General features: G+C 45.0%; 1 protein-coding gene across 4 annotated transcripts in view; it reads left to right on the top strand.

The window, feature by feature from the left end:
- Positions 1-26606, top strand: part of Msra (methionine sulfoxide reductase A) — a 333253-nt gene that overhangs the window by 206631 nt on the left and 100016 nt on the right. For all 4 annotated transcript variants that reach the window (XM_006988796.4, XM_016007236.3, XM_042285014.1 and 1 more), the window contains exon 4: positions 14269-14373. In XM_006988796.4, the coding sequence (XP_006988858.1) occupies positions 14269-14373 (105 nt within the window). The remainder of the gene's footprint in view (positions 1-14268; positions 14374-26606) is intronic.

Here is a 26606-nt window from a genome sequence, read left to right as displayed (position 1 = left end):
GCCCACTGAACTTGGAGTTGCCGGCCTTGGTGTCATTTTGGATACAGGGGTCCATTTTGTGCCTGCTTTGTGGCCAGCCTAATTGACTCTGAGGTCCCGGGGTGACAGAAATAGCCATGGTGACACCGAGCTGGTTGCAAAGCCTTCTCTTCCATCTGACATATTCTCTGCTGATTTCTCTCTCTCAGCTCCTAACACCCGTCTCCCCAAGGCTTTGGAGTAGTCTTGCCCATCCCTGACTTGAGAGTCTTTTCTTTTTTAAAAAAAATTTCCTTTGATTGAGTTTTTCTAAAGTTAAACTTAATTTTAATAAAAACAAAGCTCTGTACCTTTTCTAGTTTCTTTTTCTTCTCTACATTGATATTTGGTTAAATTATTCAATTGCAAGATAAAGAATTGATCTAAAAGTGTGGGGAAAAGGGCAACTGTCTTGGTGAATGTGGCCATCAGCCACGGGAGGAAGAATGCTGGCATTAAATGGGACAGAGCTGGTACCTAGGTGCTGTGGGTGGTCACCATGGTTACAGAGAAACTGGCGTGAATCAGCTGCTGAAGACATCCTTCCCATTCTGTGGTCTCCCTTTTCTGTGTCATGTGCTGTCGCTTGTCATCCAAGGCTCCCTCCTTCTAGCTCTGTCTGTCTGTCTTGTATCCTGCTGTGGTTCTATGGTAAGATGTCTGTCAAAAGGCTCATGGATTGGCATGCTTGGTCCCCAGCGGGTGGTACTGTTGGGTGGGTTATGGAACCCTTAGGAGATGGAGCTTTTGTTGGAGGAAGCATTTCACCTTGGGCTGGCCTCAGGGCTTTAGAGCCCAGGCACACATCTTGTTCTCTTGCTTCCCTGCGGGACTATGGATGCCATGGACACCTGTCTATGTTCCTGCCACTGTGCCTTTCCGACCACCATAGATCACGCCCCTCTGCAACTGTGGGCCAAAGTGGACCCCTCTGCCTTCCTGCTGCTTCTGTCATGGCGTTTTGTCATAGCAACACAAGTGAAACTGGTACACACCACTTTCCAGTCTCCTGTTAGATGCTCTTTCTCTCTGGCACCTTCTCTGTTTCTCCCTCTCTATGAACTTTGGAGAATTATCTGTACCTTTCCCACAGTGCCCAGTTCATGCTATCGCTGTTTTCATGAGTTCCCTGAGAGCAGGCTCGGTAAATCATGGCTTTGGGTTTCTCATAGCCTAGTACTATGTGTGGAGCCATGATTCTTGGCTTATTTTTCATTAAATCCCACCTTTGTTAGGTTGGCGTAGAGGAAATTAAGTATTGGAAATTAATTTGTAGTTGACAGAACCAGTGTGTGTGTGTGTGTGTGTGTGTGTGTGTGTGTGTGTGTGTGTGTGTGTGAATCCTGATGCCCTTTTGGCATCTTTATTATAACTGCTGTCTGGTTGAGGGACCGAAGACTCAGGAAGGCTGAGGAATTCATCTGAGTCACATTCTGACTACAATGCCGATGTCCTTGGCACAACTTCCCAGCACTTCATTGTTGAAACCATTTGGTCTGCTCCCAAGGACGTGTCTTTGGGGTCCTAAATTAATTACTGGCTGTCATCAAAGTTTACTAATCAAGGTTAAAAGATTCCCAATATCAACCTAGCTACAGCTGAGTTTGGCTTTGTAGGAAGCCATTGGTGCAATAATGTAGTGGCTAGCCCTTAGCTGGAGTGTTTATGGAAGTAATATCATGGTCATTAAAAATAGTTTGATTAGACTCCAGTGATCTAAGCTCCTAGAATTGCTTTGTTTGGGGCTATACATATATTCTAAAGAGTTTCTAATATATATATTTGATTATATTAATATATCAGAATTTATTAATATAATATTCTAATATATAATATGTAATATATTAGAATATATTCATATATAGAATATATTTATATATTTTAATATAATATGTATAATATATTAGAATGTCTATATATAATATATACATATACATATATGTGTGTATATCTGTATCATATACATATATGTGTATATCTGTATCTATATACATATATGTGTATATCTATCTAATGTATGTATATATATGCTACATCTTTCTAAATGAATACAGTTTATATATAACTGTATTCATTTAGAAAGATGTAGCCTTGGTTGCTTATCTGGTTTGCATGGTTTTGAGATAACAATATTGGTTGATTTCTTTGTGTGCCTCGCGGTTTAACAGGTATCTTGGGCCTGAACAGATGGAAAAAGCCAAAGCTTCCCAGGCAACCAATAGTATTTCTATGTGGAGCTATGTTCCAAATAAATCTGAAGGTTTGGCTTTTAGTTAAATTTCTCTCAAAAGTAGTTAAATTGGGACTGGGGTGGAGTTCAGTAGAACTGAGCATATACAAGGACTCCTGTTCAGTCTCTAGCACCACTGATAAATCCCCCCACCCCCAAGTTAGGGCATGAGCATGTTATCATTCATGACTTTAGACATTGAAATAAGTCAGAACCATTCTTGCCCTGTGAATATCGGGATATTTTCTGCATGGGGTGCTTGTGTACAATGAACCATGTAAGTTAGAAAAGTATGCAACCATCACACAGACCTAAAAAGCAAATGTCATGTGAGTCAGATGCAAAGGAGTGTGCAGTTCTCTGGATGACCTCAAGCAACTCCCATGACCATACTGTGCAAGCAGCTACTGGGTTATAATAGCAGCCTCCAATAAGATGTCATTTCTTGCCCATGTCATTCGAAGTGAGAATGCTATTTTTAGGAGTATGAAAAAGTACCAGACTGGTTTTCAAGACCTCTTTGTCACCATGATATTAGGGACTCTAGCTGTCTTCTAGCCCTCAAGGAGCACAAACACTTTATGCAAACCTACTTTCAATAGCTTACCCAGATAAACCTACCCAAGAGCTGACCCTGCCAATACAGCTGTGCAAACCCAGATCCTAAATCTCAGAATGGTTCCGAGGTGAAGGAATGAAGCTGCATTATGACGTGGCTCATCACTCTTGGTGTGTAGTAATAGCAATTCAATAACTAGTGGCAGATTTGATTGCTGGAGGTACATTCCCAAAGTGCTTTCCATCGTCTGTATGTTGGTGAGAGCTTCCAACACAGTAAGTACTATAGGATGGATGAGACAAGTGTGATCATCCCTACTTCACAGACAAGCAACTTGTGGTCAAAGTTGTGGTCAAAGGAAGTGGCTCTCTGGCAGTTGAATCTGGGGTGTATATGGCTTCTGACTCCTTGTCAGTGCCCATTTAGCAACCCACAATGCTTTGAGGCTTGAGCCTTCTCAAGAGTCATTGTGGAGAGACAAATAGTCTCTCAAAGGCACAAGTTGGACCCAGTGTAGAGGAGGTAGATTTTGATTCAGTAAAGTTATAATTTATAGCAGCTAGGATAGTCTAGCAGTGATATGAGCTACTTTGTGAAGTGTTGTGGGCCCTATGTGAATGGTACAGTGAGGTGAGATAAAATATGCAGGTGACCTTCAAAGCCCTTAAAATTTTGAGACTGTTTACCACCATGTGTTCAAAATGCCTGCCTCCCTTTCCAGCTCTGAATAGAAGGATCCATGGAAATCATGAGAATGCCCATGCCTCTCCCCAGGTATCCTGTGTTGGAATTCTCATCAGGGGCAGGGGTGAAGATGACTTTCAAAAGGTGCTGCAAAGGGATGGAAAGATAGTTACCAGAACTTGCTGTTCTTGAAGAGGACCTGGGTTCAGTTCCCAGAACCCTCATGGCAGCTCATAACTCCGGTTTCAAGAGACTTAGCACCCTCTTCTGATCTACAAGGACACCAGGCACACACACACATACAGTAGTACACTTACATACATGCAAACAAAACATCCATACACATAAAATAAAAATAAATAAATCTCCAAAAGGTGCCACAAGCAATCCCAGATGTAGTAGCTGTGAACCGCTTTCCTTGTGCAGCCCACTCGTGACCAGGTACACGTGGCCTCATTTCATACTGAGGGGTTTAATCTCATTGGTTCAAAGGAGTCCTGTTTTCTCAGTGTGCAATACCTGTGTTATTATCAGGCCATCATCCAGTGAAGCTTGCATTTGTTCTTTTGGCTCTAAAGGCCTCTGCTGTCTGCTAATATCTTACGGTGCCTATCTGTTTCATGGCAGGGAGGCACTGGTGCAAATCTGTAAAATGAACGCCAGCTACTCCACACATCAGCACTTCATGTGCTCACTGTCCTGTGAACCCAGCTCCCTTGGTGATGTCTGCCTCTGCGATCAGCGTATTGCGTGCAGATACAAGGAAGCAGCCCATTCCCATACTAGGACCCAACTTTTACCTTCACATACCCTTGGCAGTGGTAAGAAGAAAGCTCGAGGGTCACCAAAAGTTAAAGTTGACCGCCATCTTGGGGAATTTTCCTGAGCAAGTACCCACCTGTGGTTATTGTAGTTCTCTGAGAGAATAATCTCAGGATGATATGTCCACATAAACTAGGCACCAGCAGATTCTGACACTCCCCACCATGTCTCCCAGATTTAAAAAAAAAAAATACAATCACTCTAACAGAGTTTTTCCTCCCACGTTTCAATCAATAGGATGCTTTTTAAAAGCTTACATTTTTCGTTGGACACTTTAAGTGACGGATGAGACAAAAGGAAGAAAGCCAAGATAAAATGGCAGCCTAGACGCTCCTCAGATCCTATAATGAACTCCACAGGGCATCCAATTTTGATGTATTAGGACTTTTTTTTATAATGAGTACATTGTTAGAAATCGCATTTTCTATCGGCGGGAGCTAGAGATGAAATTGAGCTGACACCTTACCTCCTTGTAGTTAATTAGCAGGAGAAAAGTAGTGTTCTGAATCTCGGGTGGGAAAGGGGAATATTATTCATCCACCCTCTCGCCCGTCTTCTCCCTTCAAACACCTGGGTCTTTTTGTGCTCTTTTATTTGGTTCTGTGGCTCAGCTGAATCTGGTTGGCAGGGAAAGGATGCGGGATATTGAAGAACGGTTATTATTTAATGAAAAAAAAAATCTCTGTAGCTCACTTCTCCCATTCCTTCAGCCTGCAGGGTAAATAAAATAGATCTGATCTTTGCATTCAAAAGATCAGTTCCTTACCTAGACTGAGACGCGAGGCAATACCCGTGGGGCAGCAGGTCCGGGTTGTTGCTCTATCACCATCCGTCATCACTGAATCCTCAATACTTGGCCCAGCATGTGGGACTTTGTAGGATTTGATTCATGCTTATAAATCAATGGATAAATAAGCTATCCTGTTGGCCCATCTGTACGGTGGTATTGTTGTTCTGGTTCATTCGGTGTCTTAGGGGCAGTAGGTTCAAGCCCAGCATGTGCCATCAGGCTAGTGGACAGGGTTGGGATCTTCATGGACTTGCATCTGGATGAAGGCTAAATGAACGGTGGGAAAATTCAGCGCATGTTCTCATCTGATCCACGTGTGTTTAATCTTGTGCTCTGTCCCGGGAGCTGCAGGAAAGAGCGGCTGTTATTGTCTCTTCACTCTAGGATCTCACTGTATCCTGGAGGGGAGACTAGAACATTCTTGAAGACAGTAAGCATGGAAGTATTACCTGCAGAGAGCTGACCCTGTCGGACGGGGGGGTCCAGGAGAGGCTGGCCATGGGGTTTTTGGAGGAATCCTCATTTGAGCCCCTTCTGTAGGCTGGGTTCTGGATGCGGCTCTCCTCCTCACAGAGACCCTTTGAGTGACTTCAGGGGGCACAACTCTGCTGAGGTGCTGAGGAGTTAGGCCCTGAGCCAAACTGGATCCACTGGACCCCAAGGGCTGTGCTTGCCCCTGTGTCCCAGCTCTTCCTGTGGCCCCTGACTTTGTATGGTTCTGGAGCATGCTGGGTATCATGAGGCACTGGGAGTGGGCAGAGGTCCACGTTGCAGCTTAGAGGCACTGTGGATGGGGGGTCTGGGGTCAGGCGGCAAGGGGCCTTGGATTCAGGAGGGTGTGGAAAACAAGGCTGGGATCACACCCGTCCTGGAGGGTTCTGAGGCCAGACCAGGGCTCCACATACCACTGCACAGAGGGTGGGGGAGCATTGTTGACTCTGCTAAGTTCTTACTTGTCTCCTCTGTTTGTGAGCTTAGCCTTGGTTTTCCTAGCGCTAAAAAATGGGCATTGTAACATCCATCTTGAGAACCACCCAGGGGGCGGTGGTACTGCAAGGCAGGCACAGATTCAGACGCAGCGTGCAAGGCATGGGCGGAGGTTCCCGTCTCTTCTTGACAGTAGTAGGTAGCTAGGGAATGGATGGCTGTGAACCTTTACCAATGGCAAGGCTGCAAGAGCTCCTCTGGACAGAGACTCAAGTCCGTTTCCCTTTACCCTCCCGGAATCCCTCCCTTTTCTGTGACCTTTGCCGTATTGGGGATGCCTTCCCCTCCTTCACACTCACCCCTGCCTTCTCCAGCCGTAAGGAACATGCCTTTCTGTGACTCTCCGACATTCCAAGATACACGGGACCCGTCTGTATGCCATCTTCCCTGTCCCCACACCTCCCTCCCTCAGCCATCTCAGTGGGACCCAAATCCAGTCCTCCTCACTTCGGATGTACTTGGGAAAGATCTCTCCATTTCTTGGTTTCCTCCTCCAAAGAATGGGAAGAATTCTTTGTGGTATTGTGAGGGTCGGCTTGGGCCATTCGTATCAAGAGCTTGGCACATATGCTACTGTCTATATTATCATTACTACTAGAGAATATGAGGTCTCCATTCTCCATCTGCTCCTCACTCTCTCATCACAGGCCTTTGCAGAGAGCTAATGGCCTTTGTTTCCCGTCTTCTCCTCCCCAACCTGCTTCCACCTTCCTTTGGGGCTCTGAGCTTCCTGTGCCTCTGTCCGCCGAGACAGCAAGTGTTGGTGCAGGAAAGCATGCTGGCCCCTTAAGGAGCTCACGAGTTCACTCCAGGTCTGTAGTTTTTGAACTATTAGAAATTATCTGGAGAATATTGTAAGAGTACAGACCCCCAGACCAAAAGAAAAAAAAAAGAAAAAAGAAAAGACAAAAGAAATAACAATAATTCACTAATCATAACAATACCAAAGAGGCTATTATTGATATAGTTGAAGTGGATGTATTCTGTGTGGTCATATGTGATATGTTTGCACAGCTCACCTGTTTGTATAGCTGCCCTCCTTTGCAAGGAAGCTGTCCAACTTAGCGTGGGACATGAGGATCACATAGGACTTAGGAGGGCAAGGCAGCGGTCCTGTGTCACTGTGTCACTAGGCTAGCGGACAGTGTTGAATCTGCAAGGACCCCTATCTTAATGAAGGCTGAGTGGGTCTTAGGGAAAATCTAGTACAGAACTAATCTTGAGTATAATCCTGTGTAGTCAAAGCTATTAATGTTCTCATTTTGCAGACGATAAAGCCAAAGGCCAGAGGAAAAAACAGAGCTTCTGGAGACACATAGCTGCTAAGTGGCCAAGAGGCTACTCAGCTACCCGACTTCCCAAGCTCCTAGAAACCGCTCAGTCTGGGTGGCATCTGACTATCCTTGTCCAGGGGCACCTCATTATCTCTTCCTGCTTATTTTGCTGGGGATAGTGGCCCCTTATCCACTCCTCTGAGGTCACGGACCTTCCTTTGGGTCTGGAGGGCCAGGCAGTGGAGCAGGACGCTCAGAAAGAGCACCTGGCCCTTCTCTTTTTTTCCCCTCAAAATACTTGTGTCCAGCAGTGCGGAGGCAGCCAGCCGCTGTGCTGCAGTGAACTGCTAATAAGCGTGTTTGCACATCGCTCCCATCATGCTGTTTGCCTGGTGGAATGTGAAGACACAGCTCGAAATATTTTTAAGTCTGGCCTTTTTATCTCGGAAGCACAAAACAGTGTTTGCAGTTTGGCCTCTGGAATGAAATTAGCTCAGCGCATTAGCTCGTCCCTGCCAAGCTGGAGCATTTCCATAAAGCTCCTGAGTCCCCGGAATCCTTTTGATCATTTGCGGTGTGTATTTTTACACAGGTTCTTTTTGCTTTGGAGACATAAAGTAAAGAAACTGAAAGGTGAGCTTGGCCAGGGCACCCTCTGGACTGTTTGCCAATGCAAATTGGGGCTTGAACTTAAATGATAGTTTCCTTTAAATGGCCAGGCTTCTTCAAGTCTCTTTACAAATAATGTTGGTGGAAATCATAGCTAGAAGTGTTTGCTAGGGACTGAAAATCCTTCCTGGGCCAGCGAGATGCCTCACAGGATGGAGCTTCCTCTGAAAACACGATGACCTGAGTCTGATCCCTGGGACCCACCTATGGATAGAAGGAGAGGACCAACTCCACAGAGTGGCCCTCTGGTCTCCACACATGCCCCCTGGCATGGACACACCTACTCCCCCACTCCACTATATATAAACTAAAAAAAAAATTCTTCCTGACCCCACATTGCTATCATGGAAGAAGAAGAAGAAGCTAATATTTTGTTGTCAGCCTGGGTGTCCATGGCCACACAGGTGTGACTTTTTATATGGGTCACTGCTTGTGTGACATTTGCTCTCTCCTGGTGACTTCGGGTTCCTCTGTTCTAAAATCTTCACGTGGGGTCATTGGATGGGCAAATAATTCACCTGCTTTTTTTTTTTTTTTTTTTTTTTTTGCTTCCTAGCTGTGTGACTTGTGTGGGAATACTTGCGAAGAGATCTTAGCTTGCTCATCAGTGAAGGGGGCCATGTCTTTCTTACACCACTAAACAGCAGTATCTGTATCCTGTGTTCATAGAAGCTAAACAGCAGAGGCAACTCAAGTGTCCACTGGCAGATGAATGGATAAACAAAATATGGTTCATACATGCATGCCAGTGTGCATGCATGAGTGCGCGCGCATGTGAGTGCGCGCGCGCGCACACACACACACACACACACACACACACACACACACACACACACACACAGGATGGGACAAAAGGAACATGGATCTAAGGACATTATGCCAAGTGAAACAGGCCAGCCACCAAAAGACACATACTGTATGATTGCACACATGATTGCCACTGTTCTGTGCCGTCAAACTGGTAACATTTAATCAAGTATATTTGCGTTTCTTACGCAAATGGCACACGGAGCTGAGGCAGGTCCAAGCCCCTCTCTGCCGCACCAAGGCTGCACAAGGTGCCACATGGCAGGCACTGGGCTCCCATAAGCCTGCCCATGCACCGGGGATGGATCCCGACCCCCCCCCCCAACCCGCCCGGGTGTTCCCCAAACAGTTCAGGCTAAAAAACTGTCTCCCACATCCAGAGGGCCTAGTCCAGTCCCATGGGGACTCCACAGCCACTAGTCCACAGTTCATGGGTTTCCACCAGTGTGGGTGGTCATCTTTGCAAGTCTTCCCATCATGATCTTGACGTCCCCCACCCGCAGAATCCCTCCTCTTTCCCATCGACTGGATTCTTGGCGCCTGCTGCAGATCCCTGCATCCACCTCCATCAGTCACTGGATAAAGGCTCTATGATGACAGTTAGAGTGTTCACTAGACCAGTCACCAGAGTAGACCAGTCCAGGCACCCCCTTGATCACTGCCAGCAGTCCAAGGTGGGGTCATCCCTGTGGATTCCTGAGAGCTTCCCTGGCACCCTGCCTCTCCCCACTCCCATGATGTCTTCATCTATCACGGTATCTCCTTCCCTGCTCTCCCACTCTGTCCCCGCTCCAGCTCAACCCTACCATTTCCCTATGTTCTCACCCCCCATTCCTTGCCCTCTGCAGCTCCCCCATCCCCAGCCCGCTCATGCAGATCCCATCCACTTCTACTTCGCTGGGCGATCCCTGTGTCCCTCCTAGGGCCCCTTCCTGTCAGCTAGCCCCTCCGGAGCCATGGGCTGCAGTCTGGCCAGACATTGAGAGCAACAATTAATAAATGGGACCTCCTGAAACTGAGAAGCTTTTGTAGAGCAAAGGACACAGTCAATAAGACAAAATGACAGCCTACAGAATGGGAAAAAATCTTCACCAACCCCACATCTGACAGAGGGCTGATCTCCAAAATATATAAAGAACTCAAAAAGCTAGACTTCAAAATACTGAACAATCCAATTAAAAAATGGGCTACAGAGCTTAACAGAGAATTTTCAACAGAAGAATTTCAAATGGCTGAAAAACATTTAAGGAATTTCTCAACATCCTTAGTCATCAGGGAAATACAAATCAAAATGACTCTGAGATACTATCTTATACCTGTCAGAATGGCTAAGATCAAAAACACTGAAGACAGCTTATGATGGAGAGGATGTGGAGAAAGGGGAACACTCCTCCACTGTTGGTGGGAATGCAAACTTGTACAGCCACTCTGGAAATCAGTATAGCGGTTTCTCAGAGAACTGGGAATCAATCTTCCTTAAGACCGAGCTATACCACTCTTGGGCATACACCCAAGGAATGCTCAATTATACCACAAGGACACATGCTCAACTGTGTTCATATCAGCATCATTTGTAATAGCCAGAACCTAGAAACAACCTAGATGCCCCTCAGCTGAAGAATGGATAAAGAAAATGTGACACATATACACAACGGAGTACTACTCAGCAGTTTAAAAAAAAAAAAAAGAAAACAAAAAAACAATGATATCATGAAATTTACAGGCAAATGGATGGAACTAGAAAAGATCATGCTGAGTAAGGGAACCCAAACTCAGAAGGACAAACATGTACTCACTTATAAGTGGATACTAGCTCTTACGTTTGTGAGGCAGGCACTTTACCACTGAGTCCTCCCCCTGGCCCATTAATGCTTTTCATATTATCAAGTCACTGACTCACTTTAGTAGTTCAATGACTCATTTTGGCATTTCAAATGATTAAATCAGATGTATAATAGACAAGAAGTGTTTGCCATAACCACTGTTATACACACTGCATCTTCTAAGCTCTCCATGACCCATTCCTTTTATGTTTGTTAGCATAGAGTCTACTCAGGAGAACGGGGAAAGGCTCAGGGGTTACAGTGTTTGCCGCAAGTGTGAGTCAGGGGTTCAGATCCCCAGAACTGTGTAAGTGTCATGGTGGCTCACCTGTAGTTCCAGCCTCTGGAGGTGGAAACGGGGATCCCCGGGGAAGGCTGAGTAGCAAGGTTGACATTGGCAATCTCTGGGTTTGATTGTGAGATCCTGCTTCAGTGACCAAGGCAGAAAAGGGTTCAGGATGATTCCAAACATCAGCTTCAGGCCTCAGTATGCACGTACACCCATGCAGGTGTACCCACACATCTGTACCCATGCACGGGAAAACACGCTCACCACATGCACACGACTATGGGGAAAACAACAAATAAATAAATAATCTGCTTAGATGCTAAATTCTATGACTATGGTATCTGAATAAAATTGTATGGATTGATTAATAATAAATTTTAATGTATTAGCCACTAGTAGCTCATTGTAAAAAGAACATAACCAACATTAAAGGAGAAACTAAATTGGCCAATCAACATGGAATTCAGTGTTTAGTAATAATGAGTCCACTCCAGCTGAGCAGAACCCTCTCCTCTGGCTATGAAAGCTATGGATTAAAAAGACCATAATAGTGAGTGAGACTGGCCTTCATGCTGCTCACAGGGAAAGAAAATGTGGTCCGCTTTACTGAGGAGGAGTTTGGCTCTGGGCACCAAGAAATCTTTCAATATTTGTAAATGTTGATCCAGAAATTCCAGTTATTCAACTGTGACTTGAGATGCCTCTGAAGTTTGGGAAAATATTTACATTCGTGGCTAGACGTAGGATTCCATGTAAAAGCCCAAAGATAGGAACCGAGTGAAGAAGTAATGCAATGGGACAGCCATCTGATGGCATGTTCTGTGGTTATTGTAAGTGACATTCTCTCAAACCTTCATTGCACTGTGTGATTCTATTTCCTCCTTGTTACTTCTCTTCCATTTCTTATATCTTATTGGCTTAGCATTATTCATAAACATTGCTCCTATAATAAAAGAGATATTTACATAATAAAAAATTAGAGAGAACGAAAGACTTTACTCCTTTTCTGGCCTAAGTTTCCTTATGTTCATCTTACTCACTCTCCTTTGACATAGTGAATGGCCCTTGGATATGGAGTTGGCAGGCACATGCGTTTAGGCTGTGTAACAGATATTCAGTAGGTGTGTGGCCCTGGGTGAATCTAACTTATGTGTATCTTGGCTGGTTTGTAAAGTGGAGTTTCTGTCTTCCTTGCTACCAGACAGAACTAAAATGAGAAAGCTCACCTGCAAGTGAACCCTCTGACCTGCTGAACCCTAAGTTCAGAGCTCTCCCCAGACTATCTCATAGTTGGTCATTTGCATGAAGGACCATCAGAATTCAATGGAAGAATGGTCATGATTTATTACCAGGACAGAACAGGGCTCCAGATAAGCTAGAGAGACAAAGCATAGTGTCTGGATGGGTTCCAGGGACTTCCAAACTTTCTCCAGCAGAGCTGGGCTAAGTTCATCTCCAGCATCCATACATGACAGTGTACATGGTATTGCTGAACAGCGAAACTCACCTAAGCTTTGGTGTCACAGGATTTTATGTAGGCGCCACCTAATGTGTCAGCATGATCAATAGAGTGATTGTCCAATGCGGCCGGAGTCAGCCCCCAGGTTATCCAATAGCATGCTGTGGATATGGCTCTGTATAAATAAAATGCTGATTGGCCAGTCGCCAGGCAGAAAGTATAGGCGGCACAAGCAGAGAAGAGAATTCTGGGAAGTGGAAGTCTGAGGCAAGAGATGCTGCCAGCCACCACCATGAGAAGATGTTAAGATACCAGCAAGCCACGAGCTACGTGGCAACTTATAGATTAATAGAAATGGGTTAATTTAAGATATAAGAACAGTTAGCAAAAAGCCTGCCATGGCCATACAGTTTATAAGTAATATAAGTCTCTGTGTGTTTACTTGGTTGGGTCTGAGCAGTGGCGGGAATGATGGGTGAGAGAGATTTGTCCTGACCGTGGGCCAGGCAGGAAAACTCTAGCTACAATATCATGCCAACTAAAGGCCTCCTGGTTGTTCTTTCTGCATGGTCAGTCCCACCTTAATTCTGTCTGTTCAGTTCGCCTTATCCTGAAGTCCATTGTGAACAGCCTCCTTTCTGCTGGATATCTTACAGTTCATCTCCCAGGCACCCAGGGCAAAGACCAGACCTCTTTTTGGACAAGGCCAAATTCTTTATGATACATAAGGTGACAGAAAAGAGAGAGTGAGCAGGTTTGAACACAGACATAGTGTTGTCTGGGGAGGCCTATGATACAGGGTTCTGAGACTGGCCAACAGGAAGAACACGAACTTGATGGTAACAGGAAGTATGCAGGCATGCAAGTCCCTCGCCCTCCTGGAAGCTTCATGATTGCCCACGAGAACAAACTCGCTTACAGTGTACCCTGCCAAAGACATTTTCCAGCATGGGTATTTACCACAGAGAGGGACTGGGCTGAGAAAAATACAACCTTCTGGGAGCGTGACTCTGACTCCGCCCTCAGCGTTCAGAGCACAGCGGTTGTGTCTTACCACTAACTAATTTATCTAATCGGGATGAGTTCTCAGTCTGTTTCTGCAGGTTTCTCTCTCTGGAACTGTACTTCAGCTCAGCCTACTCCTTGTAGCATAGGGTGATGAAAAAAGAAACCAGGCAAGTCCCTTTTGCAGAGTTTCTGGTCCTGAGCACTGGGGTCAGACTGGCTCCAGACTTCATAAAAGTCAGACTAGAAAAATGAAAATTCAGCTTGGGGACACGGGGGCTCAGCGGTTAGAGCATTTGCTTTACAGGTGTGAGAGCTGGAGTTCAGGTTAACCAAACCCCACACATAAAAGCCAGGGTGGGTGCAGCCGCCCACCTGTAATTCCAGCAGCAGAGAGAGAGTCAAGAGCCTCGGAGCCAACTGGCAACGAAACTAGCCGTATTACCAGCCTCTGGGCTTGACTGAGAAATCTTACCCCAGTGAATATGGTAGAAGAGCAACCAGGAATAATTCCTGACATCAACCCGAGGTCTCCATATGCACGCCCACACACATGTACCCACACACCTGAATAGATGCAGGATGAAGGAGGAAAAATGAAAACGGAGTTCAGTTCTCGTATTAAAGGACACAGGAGAAATCTTCATCCCGGAATCTCCAGCGGGATAACTATGCTTTTATAACTGGGGACAGAGACTGGGATGAGACCAGCAACTGAAATCCAATTACACTTGTGCCCTTCCATCAGAGAGAAGAGTTCAGCTTCCATCTGCAGGGTCTTTTGAGCACCAATAGCCTGCAATGACTTGATGTTATCAGTAAAATTGGGTTGTATGTTCTGTCTCTCTCCAGAAAAAACTGGCCATGCAGAAGTCGTCCGGGTTGTGTACCAGCCAGAGCACATCAGCTTTGAGGAACTGCTCAAGGTCTTCTGGGAGAATCACGACCCGACCCAAGGTAGAGTGATGAGCGAGCCAGTATTTAATTATCTTACTAATTACAGCTGGGATAATTAGTGTTTGAGCTGCATGGGAGAGATGAACCTTGAAATCACACAGGGGCTCAAGAATATGATTGCAGACATTTACTGACAGAATGGGGCGGGGGCACACGGGGAGGAAAGGGCTGAGAGAATAAAGGCGCAGCCACAGCCAGCGCCCCTCCCCCTTTACAGCTGTCAGGGGTGGGAAAATTCCCACAGAGAAAGACGCCAGACAATGGAGATCCCTTCACCTTTGATTACTGCATTATTCTTCCTTAATGCAGCCTTTTGTCTACAAAATTAAAGTGTCTTTCCAGGAACTGCGAAGTTTTCCTGATTTATGGTCCCTTTGTTTTCTCAGAGTTTAGCCTTTCTCATCTTTTGACGTTATCGGGTTTGTTTTTTTAAGAAACGTCTGTGGGTGATTACAGGAAAGGGGGGAAAAGAATATAAAGGTGAAGAACAGTATTCAGTTGTCCACAATGCTTGGGTTATTCAAACATTTCGTTTGTCCTCCTTGGAATCTGTTCTGTGGGAATATTAATGTATTTTGACTACAGACAGCGTCTGGTGGCGTGGACACGCTCGCAAGCAGGAATCCCCCCCTTGGCTAACACCATGGCAATGGCCAATAGTGAAGGATTTCTTCACTCCATCCTCGCCACCTCATCGGGGTGGCTTTGCGGATGGGGAAACTTCTAAACTGGGATCTTGGACAAGCACCCTTTGTCCAGCCTCTTATCTACTCACAGAAATGATTTTCCCCTTGGGATTTTCTGTGATGGCTTTGCCATATTGACTGACTTGTCAGGAGTGGACATTTCCTTCCCAGATATGTTTGTGCTTTGGTAAAAATCTCAACATGGGCCCATCATAGCAAGTTGGTAGGTCTTAAGTGCTGGGTGCTGTGTTGAGTGTGCCCTCCAATATGCTCCCACTAGAACTATCCATGACAAGGGTCAATTGCAAAGGTCAAAGATCAGAGTGAAGGCAAGTCGAGTAGAATGAGAGCCGTAGCAGGACCAAGTAAGTCCACCAGGTGGTGATGGCTAAGATCTGGGTAGAGCTATACTGACAACATCTGGCTTTCTATGGTGGTAGGTCCTTGGTAGACAAGAACTCAGATGTGGGACAGTATGTCAAGGCCTGCAGGGACAAGAGCACTGCCATCAGAAGGCTTGCTGTCACCATAGTTTGGATCGCTAAGCTGCCTTAGCACAGGAGGAAGGCTATCCTGACAGTGTGGACATTAAGTTCTGACGGGTGCATACATCTTAGAGCACGTGCTTGTAAGTCTCCCATCAGATGAGGCAGATATTCAGCCATGTGTATGGCTGTAAAGCTGAGAGTTAATATAGAATGCTGGGAGCTTCTAAACTGTCCAGGAGACCCACCTCAGGATTCCAGAAAGCCTGAGGCCAAGGTCCCTGCAGCCTGGGTTTGTGGCCTGTGACTTAGCTGGCTTATCCAATGTTCTGTCCCCGTAGGGACTCCTGGGGCCTCAATTTGTCAGCATCTCGGGCAAGACCAGTGTGTCCCTGGCTTTTCTGTCTGTGCCTCCTTTAATATCTTACCCATTCCACTGTGTCTTTGTCAGCACAGTATGTTAACAGGTACTGGCCCTTGAATGTCTGGTAGACACTTCCCTGAGGAAGGCCTTTGAAGACTCTGTTCCCTTCCACACTTACATTACATTTGCCTCAACGGTCCTCATTCAATCTTCTCCTCTGGGTTTTGTTTGTTTGTTTGTTTGTTTATGGCCTGTGCTACTGTATTAGTGTCATAAGGAAGTGTGAACGTCTGGATGGCTTTAAAAACAGGCATTTATTTCCTCAAAGTTCTGGAGGCCCTTCAACCAGCAAGTTCAGGGTCAAGGGGTTGGCAGGTCTTATTTTCCCAGAGGCCTCTCTCCTTGGAGTGCTGATGGCCCTCTCCTCCCTGGGTCCTCACGTGGTCTTTGTTAGGTCTGTTTCCTTTTCCTACAAAGACACCAATTGTATTAGATTAGGACTCACCATAGTGACCGTGTTAGTGTTAATACTTAATTACCTTCTATAAAATATCAGCTGGGGCTGGAGAGACGGCTCAACAGTTGAGAGTACTGTCTGCTCTTCCAGAGGACCCAGGTTCAATTCCCAGCACCCACACGATGGCTCATATGTCCTTTTCCAGCCTCCAAGGGCACCAGGCACAGACATGGTACACAGATATATTTACAGGTAAAACACCCATGCACATAAAACTAAATGAAAAAGAAAAACCATTAACCTACAAGTTCAGTCACATTCTGTGGTGCAGGAGCAGAGACTTCAGCATCTGAAAAGAGGAGGTTGCACCATTGCACCCCATGGCACTATCCACTGGTGACAGCCCACAGCACTATCCATTAGAGGGACAGATTTGCCTGGTCTTCTTCTAGAGGTGCTTTTTAATGCCATTCATAGACTTATACCCTGGAAGTTGCTTTAAAACCCATCCAGGTGAACATCGTGGACTGAAGCCTTGCCTTTCAATGTGCTTCCCATGTCATTACCAGAATTACTTTGGGGATAGGTGAATGCAGTGGGACATAGTAACGTTTTCTCTGTCTCTCTTCCTTCCCTCCCTCACAAGGTTCCTCAGGAACCTTCTAGATATCAGGTTAGACTCACTGGCCTAAGGGGAAAACGACCTTGGTCAGGCTCTTGTCCTATTGCCTAGGGAATGGGTGTGTGACCCAGCAGAGGGGGTTCAAGTCATTCCTCAAGGCTGTTACATGAGAAGAGAAGGGGCCACCCTTTGCTGGGGTGCCAAGGCTAAGGTGGTCTGTGTGTGTGGACAGCCTGTTCACAGGGGAAAGAAGATGAGTCGAGACCTAAAGATGTAAAACCCACCAGAAGGCTCTAGGCCTGAGACCTGTCCTTCCTGCAGCTAGCCTCCTACTCTGCCAGCTGTCCCATGGCTTCCTGAGCCCCAGAGCCATGTGCTCTCCCTGCTCTTTAGCTGGACTGTCAAATGTCTGTGCCTTCAGCCATGGAAAGTCTAACGCATCCACCTGTCTAATTTCATCACTACGCTTACCATATTAGGAACTGTCGGCTATGCGTATTGGACTTAGAAATCAGAGGTCTAAGCCATTTGGTTCGTAGTCTCATTGTTGATTCAGACATGAAAGGGAGGTCACTATTATGCTTCTTCAAGACTTGGTGGCTTGATTAGGGGTTTCCTCAGTAATTCAGAATCCGTATCTAGGATTTGGGATATGTGGCCGGCAAACATGTGAGACCTTCCTGTCACCGTCTCTGAACTGCTATGGGAGCAATTGTCCATTTGGGACCTTGTGTGTCCTCTATTTGTCAGGCGTGCCATTTGGTGATGCTAATCACTAAGTGGTCTGAATAGGTAGGAGGAGCCAGCCCCTGAAACAGAGGGAAATGCATTCTCATAAGAAAATAGTTAGAACTCAGTGTACCAAGACCAAATGAGCACTCAGCTAAGTGTATGTAAGACTGCATGCTAGAAAAATAGAAGCCCAAACAAAAATCAGAAGAACCCTGGATCCTATTCCCAGGGACCCCTGAAGCCTCAAAACTTGTGCTCATGTATAATTTTTCCAAGGTCAGATTTGAGGTCCATTGCCTGAAGGGTAGGCAACTAGCAGGAGAGAGTTAGCCTGGGAATGAACTTGGCCTCCGCTCTCATCATGTTTCCCAGGGAAATGGCTGTGCAGAGAGAGCTGCTTATGACACAAGTGAGGGAAGGGGAGTCATGGAAGGTGGCTGCCTCATGCGGAAAGAGAACTTTCGGGAGAGAGCAGTGTGGTGGGTGCCCGCAACTCCGGGCTGTGAAGCAAGAGCTCCCTCAAGTTTCATTTCCGGAAGCAAGAATAAGCAATTCCTAAAGCCACTAAGGGAGTGTTTCCATCTGCATGAGAACTGCTGGTCAGCAAAAAGATTGACAATGCCTAAGAAGTTAAGAAGGGCTATCTGGTCTTTGACGCAAGAATACACCGAGAAAACATATACATCTCCCCAAAAACACGACTCCAGAGGCATAGATCATAAATAGCATGTTGGGAGATTTTAGAACCTTCTTGATAAAGTTATTAAGGGTCTGAAGGGCTGCTCACATTTTTGGATTTGAGTTTAATGTATTTGGAGGGAAAATGGAACCCTTGGGTGATATTCTTAAGTGTGGGTATTTTTGCTAATGTCAAGGGCCCAACACAGAAGAAGCAGCAGTCATTTAAGCTGAAAATCTCTTTGCAAGTAAGTCAGATCCTTGGGACCAAGAAGAAACAGGAACCCTGTGTGTTCTTCTTAAATTAACCTGCCTTTATTAATCTACATTCTGCCACCTGACTTTTTACCTCTCTTTCATTCTGTATGTCTGACTTCCTTCATGTTTTGCTGGCATTTCACCCACCTCTCTTCTTCCCAGAGTTCTTCTCTCCCTGGAGGTCCTGCCTATTTTCTCTTGCCTAGCTATTGGCCATTCAGCTTTTTATTAAACCAATCACAGTGACACATCTTCACACAGTGTAAATAAATATCCTGCAACATTTCTCCCTTTTTGTCTAAATAAAAAGGAACAGTTTTAACTTTAACACAATAAAACTATACACAATAAGAACAATTATCAGGTAAGAATTACATTCACAGTGTCCAGCCCATTAGCATTTGGCAAATTTGGAGAAAATACTCTGTTATCTATTTTATCTTGATGAATCAAACATTTTATGCCTAAAGCATTTTTATCATAACTTGTATTACCATCCTAAAAATATCTTTTTTGACCTTAAAACATTTTCTTAGCTAAGCAACTTAAGCTTTTATGTCTCTCAACCTTATAAACTTTACATCTCCTTTGTAAGTTTCTTTTCTGAATTTGGTAATAAAAAAATGATATAACTATCTAGTCTTCAGACCCCATCAGAGACCTGAGAAGGATAAAATTTTACCTGAGTAAACAGGAAGTACAGAGCAAACAACTTCTCAAATTTTAGAAATGACAGAGACATCTGGCTACCTGGACAGTCACCCAAGTTTCCTCTGCAATGTTGAGGCATCTGTCTTCAGCCTACAGGCCTAGAATATCTGACAGACTTTTCTGTGAAGCAGGAATGTTGAAGGACTGTCCTACCTTGTCTTGGCAAAGTTCAGAAGTCTCCTTCTTTTGTGTCCTGCTTATCCAATTTGGACAGCATTATGTCAGGAGTTTAAGCAAGGACAGTTTCTTGCCCAGTGGCTAGCTTTGCCACAAATGAAAGCAAACCCCATATTGAGGTTCTTCAATGCCCATCATCATTTTTTGAAGTAGATTGGTGCTACCAGTGTCAGACATGTTTCACTGTCATGAAAAGCCTTGTGTTATTAGAACACCTTAAATGTCATATTCTGTAGGTCTCTAAAGTATTTGAAGACTATCTATCTAAAATATCTATGTAACCTTGAAAACATAACTAACATGACTACAAGTTTGATTGTAATAGATGGCTAACTACTGATCTGTAGTTCTTAATTATCTTAAATAGTTTGTAATAATAGCTATCAAGGTCTAGAATTATACATCACATTTTAAAATGAGCTATATAGGCATAATACCTTAATCAAGGGTAGAAACATGTATATAGTAAAAAATAACCTTAAATTTGTATCACTATACAAAAGTCCATACCAATGTAAAATATTTGACATTAATAGTTGCTCTTTAGTTTAAAAGTAGATTCAATAACCTACCCCTTTATCCTATCATTCCTATATCCTCCCTTTAAAAAAAATCTTTTTAGAAAAGGATCTGTGAATCTAACCTCCTTTGCTTAATTTTCTCCATGACCATGACCAATAACAACTTGCAACCAAACCCCTTCAATGATGATAATTATCCATAACCCACTGAATGACCAAAAACCACCTATCCTACTTCTTGAAAATGTGGACATCATGTTCTCTAGGCTATTTTTGTTGTCTGTGGGTGACAGTATCTTTGGGGACCCTGAGAAAATTGAGATGATGGTCAAGTCCTGGGAGATAGCTATTGTCCAGTCTTGGTGTGATAGGAAAGTTGAGGGCTTATTTGAAGTCTTGGCTGGAATAGTCTATGAGGCTGGACCATCTCAACTAGCAGTTTTGAAGTTGTTCTGGATACAGATTTTTGAGGAAACTGTAACAGAGGCATTCTGTGAGGTTGGATCACTTGGATAACTTTATTGGTATCTAGTCCTTTAAAAAAAAATCACAAACTTTTAAAGGTAACATACATATATGTATTAACATAAGTATAGAATTGTGGTATGTACAGATCAGCTGAAGCTGATTCTCTGTTCTGTATTTGAGCAGGTAAAAGGCATCTGTCAACTTTATAAGTCTGTTTGGACTGCATAACCAAACTGTCATGAGGACTCTGTAGCCAACAAGATTTATCATGTCTCCTCCAGTCTCAGAGCTATTTCCTTGTAGAGGAATCAGCTCATACATCACCTGTTTTGTAAAGTTTTGTTTTATTTTTGTTTCATATCTGTAGTCATTGTTTTCAGGAGGTCTCCCCTGATCAAATCTGATTTTTATTAATTTTGAAGCAATCCATAGCTTTTTCTTTCCTGTGGAAACAAAAGTATAACCTCTACTCCAACTCAATGCATTTTCTGACATCCATTCTAAAGTTAAGACATCCTTAAAATATATAGGCTGGCTTAATTTTTAAATTTTTTTCCACAATCCAATATCTTTCAGCAGTGTGTGCCTTTAGCTCATCAGTATTAAAAAAAAAAAAAAATCCCAAGTAAACAAAGCACCACACAGGATCCAGACACCCTGTGTGTTTCTCATCCTTATGTGGCTTATTTTTTTCTTACACTACTTTACTCTTTCTTTAAGAACTTTATTATTTTTAAACTATTCATTTATCTATGTATGACTGTCTATACCCATTTTATTTTCTTTCTTCAGCAAGCTAAGCACATTCCAACGTATCGTACCTGTTCAGGTTTCTTCTTGTTCTGGACCTGACCTTTTACACCTCTGCAGGCTCCTCTGACCATGTGAGCCAAACCTTACACGGCTAGGCGGTGTCTAGGCTAGAACCACTGCCATGTGGTTCTGCTTAGCCCACGGTGCTGATGGCTGGCTCTGTCCCCTTCAGGCCCACAGGCACAGGTGGTGGCTGCACGTAACTGTCCTCGCCGTGCCTAACTGTCCCAGCTCTGGGAAGTTGGCTGAGCTCAATTTCTAGAGTCCTTGCAAAAGTGGCTGCTGGCAGCTGTGAGTGCTCAAAGAGAGGCCCGGCAGCAGCTGCCGTGACACACACTGGCTGGTGTGACTTCCCCTTCTGTGTGGTCATGCCCCACACTGGGTGCCAACTACAGCAAGCTTCCTTGTCAGACTTTCTTTTGGGACCACCAGCCCTCTAATAATGATGCAGAGTCTTATTATTGATGATGAAAACTTGGCCTTTTTAGCTTAGGCTTGTTCCCAACCAGTTCCTATAACTTAAATTAACCTGCTTCTGTTCAGCTACATCCTGCCACGTGGCTTTTTACCTCTCATTCTGTACATCTGACTTCCTCTGTGTTTCCCCAGTGTCTGCCTGCCTCTCTCTTCTTCCCAGAGTTCTTCCCTCTCCCCGGAAGTCCCAGCAGCTTTTTGTTAAACCAGTCACAATGACACATATTCACACACACAGTGTAAACAAATATCCTGCAGCAAGAAGGTCATGCTGTTGGAGGTAGGGTCCAAAACAGCCAGTGCGCTCAACAGTGGATGTCAGGAGGCAGCTGCATGGTGGGGTGGGGGCTCCAGAGAATGAGTGCAAAACCCCAGACAATCGGGAAACCCACACTGAGGCTTTTGGCCGGTGTCAAACAAACAAACACCAATAAACAAACAAACAAACAAACAAGGTAGAAGGAAAAGTTACACTTTTGCATCAGGACTCAGAAAGGAAGACAGGCTCAGCAATGCTGCGTGGACGATGCTCTGCAAGCAGCTGCATAAGGGGAAGGGGCTTCTGGGAAAGGCAGCGCGTTATCTCATTAAGGGCATAATTATTCCTCCCATCTCCTTAGCATGTCTTCATGCTGAATCAGCCTTCCTGAGGGGTGTTCTGGCCAGATGACTGACAGGCCCAGATGGATCAACTCTTAAGAAAGAGACAATAGTATGTTTCACTAGTATCTGTGGAGCAGGTCACAATGGCATGTCTCCATGCAGGGTCAGAGGTAGAACTCAGATCCCATTCTTCTGACTTGGAGAAAGTAACTGTCACTTCATGGGCCTCAACAAAGCCCTGTACCGCCACTTATTCATGCTTCTCACTTCCTTTCTTGTGAAGCTTGTCCTTATGGTGTAACCAAGGAAATAGGAGGTGGAGTCTAAAGTGGATTGTGGAGGAGAGGTCGACCCTCAATGGCCTCCAAGCCTGCTAATCCCTGTACCACTGCCCTTTCCTAATCCATTGTCCACAGGATTAAGTCACAAAACAAGCCCTCTCCTGCTTCAAGCCCTTCTCTGGTTGTTCGTTCTCTTTGGGACCATTTATAAGCTCTTTACAGTGACCGGTATGACCTTAGATAACTCCCTCTCCCTGCTCAAGGCATCTCAGATACAGTGGCCTTCCTTCCTTCTACATTTTGAAAACACAAGCATTTTCTTGCTCTAGAGTCTGGCCCTACTGCTCAGTCAGCCAACTGCCCTTGACAAGCCTGCCTCCTTCTTGTCCTCTTGATTTCTACTGTTTTCAAAGAGGTCTTCATTGACCTGCCCAAGCTAAAGAGGACTCCTTGCCCTTACTGCGTGTGTGTGTGTGTGTGTGTGTGTGTGTGTGTGTGTGTGTGTGTGTGACAGAGACAGAGAGAGACAGAGAGAGAGAGAGAGAGAGAGAGAGAGAGAGAGAGAGAGAGAGAGAGAGAGAGATTTATTATACTGGCTTATAGGGTATGGTCCAGTAGTCCAACAATGGCTATCCACACTGGAGAAGCCAAGAATAGTAACTGTTGAGTTCATGCAGTCCTAATATGACACTGGGGCCTAGAGAATTCCTGGATTGTGGCTGCTCTTCAGTCTATGCTGAAATCCTGAAGAAGCAGGTCTTCATTTCAGTGAAGGAAGGCTGTAGCAGCAGGGTGGATGAACTTGCCAGCAAGAGTGAGGGCAAGCAGCAAAAGTGCCAAGTTTCTTTCTTCCATGTCCTTTTATCCGGGCTGCCACCAGAAGGTGCCACCCCCATTTAAATACCCTCATTAAGAAAGTTCCTCCCAGGTGTCCCCAGCAGCTTGTGTTTCAGGTGATTCCAGACGTAGGAAGTTGGCAACCAAGCTTAGTCATCACAGTGTTTATTTATTGTTTCTCTCCTCCAGAGGGTCAGCCGCACAGGAAATGTTTTCTCACTGGGCACAATGAGTGGCCTCAGCTTCTGCATTTGGAAAGCAGTTCCTGTCCGGTGGGTGGGTGTCAGGATGTAGGAACAAATTTGGTTTGCAGCCCAGAGCACAGTGCCTGCATAGAGTACATTTGGGGGATGTGGGGTTGTCCCTCTGAGACAAGAACTTGATCACACAGAACCTTTAGATGCTCACGTCCCTTGGAGGAAACAGCATGGACTATGCAGAGCCAATGCTCAGCCTGCTGGACATGTTAACTGGTCTCTAGATTGCCTAGAACTCTTAACACAGTGTGAGAACTGTGCAAATAGCTGGCGTGCTGGATTGTTGAGGGAAGAGTGCATGTGTTCCATGCTCAGGTGTTTCCCCATTTCCCCTGTACCACTGTCCATTCCAAGCCCACGTAGCCCGCAGATGTAGACAGATCACTGTGGCTGCAGCTCCCACTGCCTGTGGAAGAGTTGGTACATGAGCCCTGTCTGTCCCGCTCTTTCACAGAGGCCAGCATTTCTGTATATACTTTATTTATCTAGCTGCCCTTTTCCCTGGCTCCTGCTCCAATTACTCCTGGCAGATTCCTAGTCTTTGTCCATATACTTTAAAAACTCTCAGCTAACTCCTCCTTCTCATCTCTCCTGCCCCACCTCACATCTGACAGCAAGGTTCTAGATTTCCTCTGGAAACATGGTTGGACTGGCCAACCAGCTCTCATCCATGGAGGGTTCCTTAGTTCATGCATAGGTCTGGAAAATCCCAAAGACTCGTGTGTGTGTGTGTGTGTGTGTGTGTGTGTGTGTGTGTGTGTGTGTGTGTGTTTTGGGGGTGCTTGTGTGTGGTATGTATTTGTGTTTGTTTGCACACACACAAACATATCCATGTGGATGCAGGTAAACTTGTGGAGTCCAGAAGTCTATAACAAGTATTCTTTCCATGGCTTTCTACTTTGTTTTTTTGAAGTGGGGTCTCTCACTAAACCCAGTATTCACTGTTTGGCTAGACTGGCTGGCCAGGGAGTTCTGGGCATCTGCCTATCTCAGCCACCACCTCCAGCACGAGTTTACAGACATACACCAACATGCCATCTCTCTAGACCTCCAAGGACGCCACCTCTCTAGTCAGTTCCCTCTGGCCTGCATGTCCCCCTCACACACACTCTCCATGAAACATTACTCTAGATGTTTCAGTGTGGTTGCCCCATAGCCTCTTTCCAGGTGCATGTAAGAGCAGCCAGTGTCTCCCACATGTACCCTCCCATGCTGTCTTCTGGGAAGCCTTAACTGCATGGAGAAAAACCCCATTTTCCCCGTTTCCTATCAAGTGGGCAATTAAGTGCTGGTGTACGTACATTTGAACTTGCCAAATTAATATCTGAACTTTATTGCCAAATTTAATATCTGAATTAATATGCTGACCCTTTTAAGTTAGTGGTTTTTTTTTTTAAAAATAAGTCACCAGTTTTGAAGGACTATCCTTTTTTTAGAGCATGTATAAGAAATCTATCATCTGCAAATAATTAGACAGTGGGAATTATATTGTATTGCTAATGAGCAGATGTGCATGCTTGTAGTGGGGGAACAGCTGCACACACACAAAATGCGAAAGTGCCTCAAACCCAGCATTATGAATTCTGCAAGGGGCTTCAGTCTTTTAAGAATTTTGGGGAGGAGAGAAAAATGAAACAAAGAAACTAGTATTTTTTCTTTATTAATTAGACTCTCAAGTGTGCTCCTCCTCATAGCATCATCATTCATGTGCACAGTACCCCTGCTGTTCATACCCTCAAATGTCTTTTCAAGAATGCTCATACAGAGCAGGTTTGCTCTGCCTTTTGGTGTTGTAAGGATCTGGTACCTCCAAACCTGATTGGAGGACTCTTGGTGGGTACCATCTATGTGATGGCCATGGTGCTTGGAAGCTTATGCATGTAAAACCCTATTTGATTCTTAAAAGCACCCATGAAAGTTAGACCCATTCTGCAGATGGACACACTGCAGATGAACAGACTGCCCCAGTAAAGCAAGAGAATTTGTCTGGCACCCGCTAGTACATTACCATTATGTGACAAGGATGGAATTTGTTCTCCGGGGCTCAGTTCCAAGCCTTGTGTTCCTCCTCCGGTAAGACACGTGACTCCACATTGTTAAGTGATGCTTTCAGAGAGCAGGAGGCATGACCCACGGTGACTGGAAAGAGCTGCACACTTGCCAGTGCCTATGACTCCTGCAGTGTCTGTTACAATTTCATACATGCTGTTAAGGATGAGCAAGAGGAAGATAATTGGGCTTTTGGAAACATTCGGAGGAATTGCACACATTTTACATCACCATTTAGAATGTGAAAATTTGGCACTTAAGCAGTAAAATATGAAGTCAGAAGAACTAATACACTTTACACAGTGTCCTAAATTAGGTAAGGGGAGGCTGGGAGCTGATAGCAGAGTGGGAACTGAAGTTTCTAGGCTGCAGTATTGGCAGATTGGGCCATTCACTTCAGCCCACACACTGAAAACAACCGAAGGTGGCGGTAAGATAGTTAGAACGCCCTGAGGGCATCCCAAACAACAGCTGACGAGTTGTGAGGAAGGGCCAGATCAAGATGGAAGGAAACAGGAAGGGAGACAGGCAGAAGAGGACGGAGACACCATGTTCTGAGAGAATTCTCTGATGCCATAAATGTAAGTTTGGGGCTCCTTACTAAGACGTGGAAGGTGTCCTTAACTCGGGATCTTTAACTTATTGGACACATATGAAGTACCTGGAAGTGGCCTGTCTTCTCAGTCATACACAGAACACACACTCGGCCAGCAAAACAGCAGTGTGGATAAAGGGTTTAAAATCACATAGAGTAGGATTC

The sequence above is a fragment of the Peromyscus maniculatus genome, chromosome 9 (assembly GCF_049852395.1).
Source record: "Peromyscus maniculatus bairdii isolate BWxNUB_F1_BW_parent chromosome 9, HU_Pman_BW_mat_3.1, whole genome shotgun sequence".
NCBI classification, from domain to species: domain Eukaryota; kingdom Metazoa; phylum Chordata; class Mammalia; order Rodentia; family Cricetidae; genus Peromyscus; species Peromyscus maniculatus.
The sequence above is the reverse complement of the archived record's forward strand: the minus strand, read 5'-3'. Positions and strand labels throughout refer to the sequence as shown.